This window comes from Scatophagus argus, chromosome 16 (assembly GCF_020382885.2).
Source record: "Scatophagus argus isolate fScaArg1 chromosome 16, fScaArg1.pri, whole genome shotgun sequence".
Lineage (NCBI taxonomy): Eukaryota > Metazoa > Chordata > Actinopteri > Scatophagidae > Scatophagus > Scatophagus argus.
The window spans coordinates 10,208,590-10,220,912 of NC_058508.1; the positions used below are offsets into that span (position 1 = coordinate 10,208,590).

At 41.2% G+C, this 12,323-nt stretch overlaps 4 gene segments (V, D, J or C); all 4 read left to right on the plus strand.

Annotated features, from left to right (window-relative positions):
• The first annotated feature begins 1,512 nt into the window (after window positions 1-1,512).
• Window positions 1,513-2,363, plus strand: LOC124073559. The segment is given in 2 exon segments: window positions 1,513-1,911; window positions 2,002-2,363. Coding segments are annotated over 2 exon segments (402 nt in total).
• Window positions 2,364-3,241: 878 nt separating this feature from the next.
• On the plus strand, window positions 3,242-3,848 carry LOC124073560. The segment is given in 2 exon segments: window positions 3,242-3,417; window positions 3,502-3,848. Coding segments are annotated over 2 exon segments (396 nt in total).
• A 360-nt stretch (window positions 3,849-4,208) lies between these two features.
• On the plus strand, window positions 4,209-10,888 carry LOC124073561. The segment is given in 3 exon segments: window positions 4,209-4,266; window positions 6,580-6,884; window positions 10,802-10,888. Coding segments are annotated over 3 exon segments (435 nt in total).
• On the plus strand, window positions 5,410-6,031 carry LOC124073344. The segment is given in 2 exon segments: window positions 5,410-5,581; window positions 5,664-6,031. Coding segments are annotated over 2 exon segments (366 nt in total).
• Window positions 10,889-12,323: the final 1,435 nt, after the last annotated feature.

The following is a 12,323-nucleotide window of genomic DNA, read 5'->3' on the forward strand; positions in this document are numbered from 1 at the left end:
AAGGACAATAACAGCATCAGTTTATCATCACTCAGGAAAAAGCGAAAATGCTAAAAAGCACAGCTTTGATGATGAATTTACACTGTGGAGTCTGGAACAGTGAGGATAAAGAACCACAAAGTAAAACAACCAGTCTGACCTGGTTTGTACATTTTTATGAGGAGGAATCAATGCAAAACTCGGATGTCTTCCACCTCTACTTATGTGACTGCAGAGAGGAGGACAGAGAACAGTGGACACACAGTTTGACATGATGGACTATAGGACAGGACTGCTGCTTTTAACTGTCTGCTGGGCAGGTGAAGAATATTCACTTATGACAATTGTTGTATAAACTTATGTTGTCAACTTGGATCACATGAAGATCTGGTTTCTCTTGACAGGTGTTGATGGTCAGACTCTGACAGAATCTGAACCAGTGGTTAAAAGGCCTGGAGAATCTCACAGATTGACCTGTACAGCCTCTGGATTCACATTCAGTGACTACTGGATGGTCTGGGTCAGACAGGCTCCTGGAAAAGGACTGGAGTGGATTGCTGCTATTTATGACAGTAGCAGCATCCACTACTCTCAGTCAGTCCAAGGCCGGTTTACCATCTCCAGAGACGACAGCAGACAGCAGGTGTATCTGCAGATGAACAGTCTGAAGACTGAAGATTCTGCTGTTTATTATTGTGCTGGAGACTCACAGTGACTGGAGTTGGTTGAGCAGTTGCATAAAATCCTACAGTAATTATGCTTGAAGGTGATTGAGTCCAACCATTTTTATGTCACATATTATATTCTACAGCTTTCAACAGCTTGAAACATTCTGAAAATTGATCCAATAAAAAAGTGTTACGAAACATTAAATGCAATAAAGATCAAATATTTGAATGCAACATTAAATTTAAACATTGATTTATTAAAATAGAAAGATGATCACTAAAACCATAATAGACATAATCATGAGACTAATATAAATTTTAAAAAAGAAATTAAAAACCCGACAATGTCTCCTGACTGAATGTTGAGCAATGTAGCAGTTATGTAGCAAGACAAATGACAGAAAAGTCTAAGTGGAACAAACACAACAGACTACTGACTGAAACACATCAGTTTGAAAGTTGTGCTGAGTGGCACAAACTGCTGTAACACTGAATTCATTTCACATGATTCATGTCCTCAGGTTACGATATTTAAAATGGTCCAACACACAGACACTTGATGATGATTACTTGATTATGATTACTGAACACCTGATTACTACTTATGGTGACTTTAAAGTAACAAATCATGAGAAATATTAATAGTTCCACATAATTAAACAGAAAATATAGTTCTACACATCTCCATGAGCAATCTGGGCCTTCATGTGTTGTTTCTTTTTGTCATATTACCATTGAATTTGGAGATAATAATGTTAACATAACTAACGAAGTGCAAAAGAAACAAAAAACAAACTATAACCTCTTTGACACATAAACACAGAGATAAAGGTAACATGTACTGATGAACTAAATTACATTTCATCTAAGCTGAATGATTTAGCATTTTGCCTTTTGTCACACATTTGACACACATTGAAAACAACACATTTAGGCATTAATAGTTTAGAGTATCAAAAATAACAGTTGTAGGGACATTATCAAAATGTTCCAGCTGAGTGTGTAATGAAGATAAAACATCACATGTAAATCAGAGGTGATTTCCAGGCATGTTTTCACTCTGCAGATATAATAACAGTCAACAGACTCTTCTATTGGCTCCAGTCACACCAACATTGATGTTTGATTGTATGCAAACTCAGTGAGCTTCCTTGTTCCTCAGCTATAAAAACTTCACATCAGGCTGTCAATGGAGTTCACAGCACGTCAGTTTCAACATAAACCATGTTTTCTGTAGCTCTGCTGCTGCTGTTGGCAGCTGGATGTGAGTCTCTGTGGATTTGTCAAAGTCAGCAGTTCTTCTTTTGCAGTATAACTTGATCATTTGTTCCAAAACATTTTCTCTTTTCAACAGGTGTGAAGTGTGAACAGTTGACACAGTCAGCCTCTGTGACTGTGCAGCCAGGTCAGCGTCTGACCATCACCTGTCAGGTCTCTTATTCTGTCAGTGACTACTACACAGCTTGGATCAGACAGCCTGCAGGGAAAGAACTGGAGTGGATTGGAATGAAGTCTGCTTGGTATTCATTCTACAAAGATTCACTGAAGAACAAGTTCAGTATTGACGCTGACTCTTCCAGCAACACAGTGACTCTAAGTGGACAGAATGTGCAGCCTGAAGACTCTGCTGTGTATTTCTGTGCCAGACACCACTTTTTTGCAGTACTTGAAATTGTGATGAAAACTGCATACTATGATATCATTTATCACATTTGAGTATATTATATTACATTCAGTAGCAACCTGCATTGGTGCTGGTCAGATTTTCAACCATGTTGAAACTGAAGAACACACATGAAGAAGTGCACCATTAAATGGACATTTTGACATATTTTTAAAAATTCATTCATTCATTCATTTTCTATACTGCTTATCCAAAAGAGTCGCTGGAGCCTATCCCAGCTGACTACGGGCGAGAGGTGGGGCTCACATTAGACTGGTCGCCAGTCAATCGCAGGGCTGACACACAAAGACAGACGACCACACATGCACACCTATGGGCAATGTAGAGTAGCCAGTTTCCCTGGAGAAAACCCACACAGACAGGGAAAACATGCAAACTCCACACAGAAAGGCCCAGACCAGGATTCCAAGCTGGGACCCTCTTGCTATAAGGCAACAGTGCTAACCACTGCATGACTATGCCACCCAATGTTTAAAAATTAGTAGTTTAAAGTAATTTGAAGTTGTAAGTCACAATGTGTGACAATCTGTGCCAGAAATTCCAAAAATTATATATATCATACGTACCCCAACTAATGCTGCTATCAAAGTGTCTGTTTATTTTTTGTTAAAATAATGGTCATGATATAAACATTGTGTAATTATTTCTCCTTGTGCTGTTAAAGCACAAAGAGAGTATAGAAAGCTAAAAATTATTATTAATTATCGTAATTTTTCAGTTTTGTGCTGTATTTTTGCTTGTTGCTTCTACTCTGGGATTTTTCTTGTGATTATTTCTCATTCATAATATTATTGGTTCAAAAGAAGAAATTGTAAACAAATTCAGAGCACAAAATTCAAGTTCAATCTAATTTTCAAATTCAGATGCATGAACTGAATTAATTTCACCTGAGTCACATCTTTCAAGAAACAGCAGGTGATTCAGTCCACACAGTCTCCTTCCTGTGAGGAGAAGTCAATGCAAAACTCGGATGTCTTCCACCTCTACTTATGTGACTGCAGAGAGGAGGACAGAGGACAGTGGACACACAGTTTAACATGATGGACTATAGGACAGGACTGCTGCTTTTAACTGTCTGCTGGGCAGGTGAAGAATATTCACTCATCATAATTTGTTGATGGAATTTCAGTTATGATAACAGTTCACATGATATCTTGTTTGCTTTGACAGGTGTTGATGGTCAGACTCTGACAGAATCTGAACCAGTGGTTAAAAGGTCTGGAGAATCTCACAGATTGACCTGTACAGCGTCTGGATTCACACTGAGCAGCTACCATATGGCCTGGGTCAGACAGGCTCCTGGAAAAGGACTGGAGTGGGTTGCCTTTATTAACTGGAGTGGTGGTAGCACCACATACTACTCTCAGTCAGTCCAAGGTCGGTTTACCATCTCCAAAGACGACAGCAGACAGCAGGTGTATCTGCAGATGAACAGTCTGAAGACTGAAGATTTGGTTGAGCAGCTGCACAAAATCCTACAGGACTCATTTTTTCTGGACAGAACTAGATTTCTGTAAATGTTGAACTTCTGGCTGATTAAATACATTAATTTAATAAAAAGAAATTAATTTCACATGTAAATTGCATATTGTTCATGAAAACATAAATGTGAATGTTTTTGATTAAATCTGTGTTGTGTTAAAACTTTTTTGAAAAATGAAAAATAAAACATTACTGCAGTTTCTGTTTGAAATAATAAAAACATTTCCTTCCACATACATCATAATAAATGTTTATAATACAATTTAAGCGATGTGACAGGACAGTCAATCCTTCTTTTATAACCTGTCAGTGTCCTTCTCTATGCAAAGTGAACTTCCTCACAGTGTGCTATAAAGACTTGATATCAGCAGAAGAAGAGAAGCTCCCATCAGATCACCTTCAATACCAACATGTTCTCTGTAGCTCTGCTGCTGCTGCTGGCTGCTGGATCCTGTGAGTCTCACTGAGGCAGAGACACTGACAGTCTGATCACAACACACTGACTGTTTACTGTTTTTAATTTAATTTAATATTTCACTTGTTTTCCTCTCCAGGTGTGAAGTGTGAACAGTTGACACAGCCAGCCTCTGTGACTGTGCAGCCAGGTCAACGTCTGACCATCACCTGTCAGGTCTCTTATTCTGTTGGCAGACACCACACACACTGGATCAGACAGCCTGCAGCGAAAGGACTGGAGTGGATTGGAGGTGCACGTGTTGGATACACAACAATTTACAAAGATTCACTGAAGAACAAGTTCAGCATCAGCTTAGACTCGTCCAGCAACACAGTGACTCTAAATGGGCAGAATGTGCAGCCTGAAGACTCTGCTGTGTATTTCTGTGCCAGAGAGTCACAGTAACACAAACCATCAGTGGAGCTGAACAAAAACCCCTCAGTGCCTGAACACTTGGAACATGAAGCCACCAGAGGAGGAGCCCTCAGACCACTAATGATTTCAACACCAGTTCACTGTTGAAGAGACAGATAAAGCAGGGGGAAAGTACAAAGGAATATAACATTGATTATCATAATAAACAATGTAAATGAATTAAACATATAGTGGAGATTTATTTCAAAAAGTGTCTCTACTTTATGACAAATTTGGATGAGTGAAAACTAAACATTTGTGGTAAACTAATACTTTGTGTCATGAGGATTCAGTTGAGGTGAAAACTGTTGTTTGTTTAGGGACAAATTGGATAAATCTGAAGACATTCAAAATTGTCAAGTTTCAAGTTAAGACTTGTTTGAATCAAATTTGTTTGGCTGATATCACAGCTCCTACAATGTTTATAAAGTCCAGCAAACAAAACCAGTGCAAAAAGCCGTTGTCTTTCACCTTTACAAACGTAAATGCAGAGAGGATGAAAAACTTTTAGTTTTTCCCACAAATCTTATTTTATGCAATGGACAAGAGTTTTAAATTATTTATTTACCTGAATGAATGATTCATTTGTGCTGAAAGAAAAACATTTGTATTCATGACATCCATGTACTGAGGGTTTTATGTTTCTCTTGAATTTAAGTTTAATTAATATTCTAGAGAGACTTCAGTTTTATTCATCTCATGGTTTACTTTCCTCTGATGTCCTGAAAATGGTCTGACTTATGAGCACCACACAGTGAGGAGAAGTCAATGCAAAACTCAGATGTCTTCCACCTCTACTTATGTGACTGCAGAGAGGAGGACAGAGAACAGTGGACACACAGTTTGACATGATGGACTATAGGACAGGACTGCTGCTTTTAACTGTCTGCTGGGCAGGTGAAGAATATTTCTTACTTTAACATACTTTGATTTGTCTGCAGCCATAACCATAACATTGATGCTATCTTCTCTTTGACAGGTGCTGATGGTCAGACTCTGACAGAATCTGAACCAGTGGTTAAAAGGCCTGGAGAATCTCACAGATTGACCTGTACAGCCTCTGGATTCACATTCAGTGACTTCTATATGCACTGGATCAGACAGGCTCCTGGAAAAGGACTGGAGTGGGTTGCTTATATCAGTCAGCTTAGTGGTAGCGACAAATACTACTCTCAGTCAGTCCAAGGCCGGTTTACCATCTCCAAAGACAACAGCAGACAGCAGGTGTATCTGCAGATGAACAGTCTGAAGACTGAAGATTCTGCTGTTTATTATTGTGCTCGAGACTCACAGTGACTGGAGTTGGTTGAGCAGCTTAACTGAGTTTTGTACTCACACCCTTTGTGAGCTCACTGCACCACAACACTAACAGAACATTTGAAGTGCTGGATCAACATGTTCGAGAAGCTCTGAAGCCTTTCAGGACTTTGCAATCAAACGTCCCACTGAATGATGACAAATTAACAATGAAACACATTTCATTAATAAAATATTTGTCAGTGTGTCTGCACTTATGAGAAGACAACATTACTATAGTTACAGTATTACTTAAACCAGAGTGAAAACACTGCCTTAAAATGCTCTGTGTCCTGCAAGATACAATGTTCTCACACGAAGATTTAAAATATTTTTACTTTAGCAATATTTATATATATATATATATATATATATATATATATATATATATATATATATATATATATATATATATATATATATATATATATATATATATATATATTGTTACAAATTAAAACCTAGCAGCGTGGCAATTAATTTTGCTAAATTAATCATCCTGATAGTGACATTTAGGTCCATACAGGGTATTTTATAGAAATATGCTCTTTAAATACAAGCACATTTCTGTGCTTTTATGTTGATTTGTGTTTCCACAGGTGTGAACAGTATTGATCTCATCCAGCCAGACTCAATGGTTGTGCAGCCTGGACAGTCTTTGACCATCACCTGTCGACCGTCTGGTTATTCTGTGACTGATAACAGCTATGCAACAGGTTGGATCAGACACTGTGAAGGAAAACCAATGGACTGGATTTCTCATCAGTGGGGTGGAAGTGGTGGCAGCTTTTTTCAAAATGATGCTCTGAAGAACAAGTTCAGCTACAGCAGAGACACTTCTGTTGGAACAGTGACTCTAACAGGACAGAATCTGCAGCCTGAGGACACAGCTGTTTATTACTGTGTATGTCAACCCACAGTCGCACAAACCACCAACAGACCTACACAACTACCCAGACATCATGTGACTCAACCACACACACAAGAGGTTTAATGAATTAGTTTAATTTATTTCATTTCAATTCATTCAAGTAATACACAACAAGTACTGCAATCCATAGTGTGTCATCAATAAAGATTAAGAAACTTTCAGTGTGTTCCTTCTTTGTCTTACATCAGTGTTTGTTGTTGTTTCTGATGCTGTCACTGATTTCTGGTGAATACACACTTCTGGACTCTTTACTTTCTGTGTCAAGGTTTCTGTTCTGCTCTGTTCTGGTCAAACTGCCTTTCTTCCCAGGTGTGTGCAGTCAGACTCTGACTGAATCTGAACCAGCGGTGAAGTGACCTGGAGAATCTCACAAACTGATGACAGTGCTGAAATCAGCTGGATCAGACAAGCTGAAGGAAAAGGGCTGGAGTGGGTTGCCTTCATTTCTGCTCCGAGTGGAGGCAATAAACTTTATTCCACATCAGTCCAGAATCGCTTCACCATCTCCAGAGACAGCAACGTGGACCAGGTGTATCTGCAGATGAACAGCCTTACAACTGAAGACTCTGCTATTTATTACTGTGCTTGAAGCCACAGTGACACAGGAGGCCACAGAGCCGTACACAAACTACTGCAGATGTCATGGCAGTTACTGAAAGAAAATTGTTCCCACAGACTCAAGACCCATTTGTGGTGGCTGCCGCCTTGGGTAGGGGTGGGGATGCGTAGGACAACAAGGACAACACGAGGTAGAGCATGCATAGCAGCCCTCCTGACCAGCTTGTTCAGTCTCCTCCTGTCCCGGTCCGTGCTGCCGGGTCCCCAACAGACCACAGCATAGTGAAAAGCAGAGGCTACCACAGAGTCATTACATGTCCATAGCAGGGGCCTGCACACTCCAAAGGACCTCAGTCTCCTCAGAAGGTGAAGACAACTTTGGCCCTTCTTCGGTGGGGGAAGTCAGTCACCATCTCCTTCGTTTTACTGGTGTTTGAGCACAGGTGGTTGCGCTCACACCAGTCCACAAAATCCACGATGACTGACCTGTACTCCGTCTCATTCCCCTCAGACACACAGCCAACAATTGCTGAGTCATCAAACAACTTCTAGAGGTGACATCTGCTGGTGTTGTAGGAAAAGTCCAAAGTGTAAGTATAGTGCCCCCCTGCTGCAGACCACCACCTCAGACACACAGTTATACAGTGTCACATGCTGTGGCCTGATGGTGAGGCAGTTGATGATCCAAGCAGCTAAATGTCCATCCACTCCTGCTCTCTCCAGCTTCCCTCTCAGCAGCACTGGTTGAATTGTGTTGAATGTGCTTGAGAAGTCAAAAAACATGATTCTCACAGCGCTCCCAGCACTCTCCAGGTGAGTCAGCGCCCAGTGCAGCAGGTAGATGACAGTGTCATCCATCCCGATGTTTGGCAAACTGCACAAACTGTGTCCATCGCGAAGGTGACTGAGGATGAGCCTCTCCATGGTTTTAATCAGTTGGGATGGGTCTGCTGGCCTGGAGATGTGTGAAGAGGGGAGAGGAAGGGTAGCAGAGGGGGTGGGGTTGGAATTAAATCTATTGAAAAACAGGTTTAATTCACTTGACCAGCGCTGATCGTCCCATTGGCTTGACTCAGTCCATGTCCTGAGATGGTCTTCAGGCCCTCCACACATCTTGCGTGTTGTTCTGCTCCAGTCGCTCCTCCAGCTTCTTCCTGTACTTGTTCTTGGCCCACCTGATTGTGTATTTGTGTTCACACTGAACTCTCTTCTGCTCCCCTCTGTCCCCAGAAAAGAAAGCTCTCTTTTTCTGGTTCAAGCTCAGGGCTTGTTGTTGGAGAAACACCGTATTCTCCGGGTTGGCAAAGTGTTCTCCACACAGAAGTTAATGTAGTCTGTGATGCAGTCGGTCAGGCCATTGATGTCATCACCATGAGAGCTGTAAAGTGTCTCCCAGTCTGTAGTTTGGAAACAGTCTCTCAGTCTCTCATTGGCCTCATCAGTCCACACTTTCACAGACTTCTTCTGTGCAGGCTCTCTTCTCACTCTGGGTGTGTATTCGGGGAGCAGATGAACGAGACATTGATCAGAGCGTCTGAGCAGGGGGTGGAGGTGTATGTTGACATCCTTGACATTAGCATACAAAAGGTCCAGTATCTTGTTGTCCCCAGTGTGGCATTTCACATACTGTGTGAATGTGGGGAGGGTGGAAGATAGAGAGGCATGAAACATTAACATTAAACACAATAACGTGCGAAAACTCCCTTGGGATGTAATAAGGCCGAATGCCAACAGCAAGTAACTCGATATCTATAATGCAGACTTGTTCCTTTAGACGTGCCTCGGTTTCACCATCTCTCATTAATAAACACCGCCAGCCTTTCCGCTTACCACAGTCCTCCACTCTCTGGTTAATACGCACAAGTTTAAAACCAGAGACGCCATGGAATCTTGTATCAGTCCATTCAGCCAGGTCTCACTAAAACACATAAGGCTGCACTCCCTGTACAGTCTACAACCGGGTCAGTGCCGTAAGCTCGTTGGTCTTATTAGAGAGGGAACAGACATTTCCCATAATAATGGAGGGTAAATATTAAGAATAAATAGAAAATCAAGTTTCCCCCCCAAACAAATGCATGAAATTATTTTGTTTTTATTACAAATAATAACTGCTGCTGTTGGCAGCTGGATGTGAGTCTCTGTGGATTTGTCAAAGTCAGCAGTTCTTTTGCAGAATAACTTGATCATTTGTTCCAAAACATTTTCTCTTTTCAACAGGTGTGAAGTGTGAACAGTTGACACAGCCAGCCTCTGTGACTGTGCAGCCAGGTCAACGTCTGACCATCACCTGTCAGCAGCTACTTCACAGCTTGGTTCAGACAGCCTGCAGGGAAAGGACTGGAGTGGATTGGAATGAAACATACTGGAGATTCATACTACAAAGATTCACTGAAGAACAAATTCAGTATTGATGTTGACTCTTCCAGCAACACAGTGACTCTAAATGGACAGAATGTGCAGCCTGAAGACTCTGCTGTGTATTTCTGTGCCAGAGAGTCACAGTAACACAAACCATCAGTGGAGCTGAACAAAAACCCCTCAGTGCCTGGTACATGAAGTCACTGTGTGTGTGTGTGTGTGTGTGTGTGTGTGTGTGTCAGAAAGACAAATCACACACAAGACAAATCAAATTAAGCAGTTTCCTAACTTAGATGTACCAATATCAAATGAATGATGATTGATGATTGATCTTAAATTATATGCTGGTCAAAATCCTGGACAAATTTTCGATATTAGTGTGGTAAACCTATGTCCACGTCTTTGTTAAGTACATACATGAAAATCATACATCTGATGCTGAAGTTTACATTTAATGTCAAGGATGTCAACATACACCTCCACCCTCTGCTCAGACGCTCTGATCACTGTCTCGTTCATCTGCTCCCCGAATACACACTCAGAGTGAGAAGAGAGCCTGCACAGAAGAAGTCTGTGAAAGTGTGGACTGATGAGGCCAGTGAGAAACTGAGAGACTGTTTCCAAACTACAGACTGGGAGACACTTTACAGCTCTCATGGTGATGACATCAATGGCCTGACCACAAATCTATTTTTTATTAAATATATAAATATTTAATATGATTATTGTCAGGTGAAGTAAACATTAGAATGATTTATTGTTGCACTGTACCAGAAGTCTGAGAAAGTACCAGCGAGTCCAGAAAGACCACAACAACCTCCCAGTTTACTGCTGTCCATACTGTGACAAAGCTAAGATGAGACAGTTTGATGGCAACCAGCAGGAACGATCTGTTCAGTGTCCATGCTTCACTTTTCAAAACAAGTGATTGGAAGGGAATTCTTTTACTTCTCTATCATTCTCTTTTCGGTTAGGGGTTGACCTTGGTCATCACCGTTGTACTGAATCTCAATGACAGACACCCAGGCGTCTCCTCTGGAGACAGCTGGAAAGTCGGCTGATCCAAAGGCTGTGACAGTGGTAGATGATTGGACTTGACTCTGGGCATAACAATGTCCTGTTGTGGCCATTTCTCCCATGAAGTAGACGCTCAGTCCCTTCCTTATCGTCTATTTTGGGTTTTTGCCAAGAATGGGTGAAGCTACCTGGAGTGTTCTCTAAGCTGTATGAAAGACTAGTGTTGAGGTTTCTCAGGTCAGACCTCGGTGACGTCACATCCTGCTGTACTGATGACATCTGATTCTCTTTGAGTGCGCAAGTTCAATAAATCTGTCAGCATAAGACATCCAAGTCCGGCATCATTTCTTCAACAAAGCAGTACTGAGACTGTCTCCCTAACACAGTGCTTCTCAAATAGTGGGGCGCGGTGCGATGCCAGGGGGGGCGCGTGTGACCCTGGGGAACATGCTTTTTTTGCCGTACTAGAATAAAGTGTAATTGCACATCCACTACAGTAGTTGGCAGTGGCACTCTCATTGTCAGAGTGTGCGCAGGGAGTATTAGCTCTATGGTGTAGCGGCTTTTTTGCACCGAGCAGGCGATATGAAGTGCAGTAAGCGAACCCTTAAGAGACAACATGAAGAAATTTTTAACAGGGATGAGAAGAAAGGCGGAGAGAGCCGAAGATAATGAGACAAAAGTAACTCACCCGAAAGCTAAGACGAGGAAATATGACGAAGCATATGTAGCGCTTGGCTTCACTGTGACTACAGTGGGAGACGACAGACCGGTGTGTTTACTGTCTAAAAATGCTGGCAGCGGACAGCGTGAAGCCAAATAAATTAAGGCGCCACTTGAAGACATTACATCCCAATCATGCTGATAAGCCGCTGGAGTTATTTCAGCCAAAACGTGCCGAATATTGCCAACAATCATCCCGCTTTGTGAATACTACTTCAGTAAACCAGCGAGAATTGTTAGCATCCTATTATTACATATTATTAAATATTATTACATATTATTATTACTATTATTTATAGTCGCGGCGGAGAGTGGGGGGGGGGGGGGGCGCGAATTGTTTTCTACTTGCTGGGGGGGGGCGCAACAGAAAATAATTGAGAAGCACTGCCCTAACAGAACATTTACATGAACATTTACCTGTTTGTTTGATTGTTATAAAATTCTGTAGTTACAGCAGTAAAAGAACAAATGATTACAGATAAAAACAGAAAGTTATAAATATCAGGATTGATTTCTTAATTGTGCAGTGTGCTTTTCCTTGTCGCTCCTACTCTTTGGGATTTTTCTTGTGACTGTTTCTTGTGCACAATATTATAAAAACCAAAAGCCATATTTTAAACAACTGAGATTAAAAACAAAACCTTCAAACCTCACTTTTAAATTAAGATATGTGAATTAACTTCATTTCACTTGAGTCACATCAAATCCAGTCCACACAGTCTCCTTACTGTGAGGAGGAGTCAATGCAAAACTCAG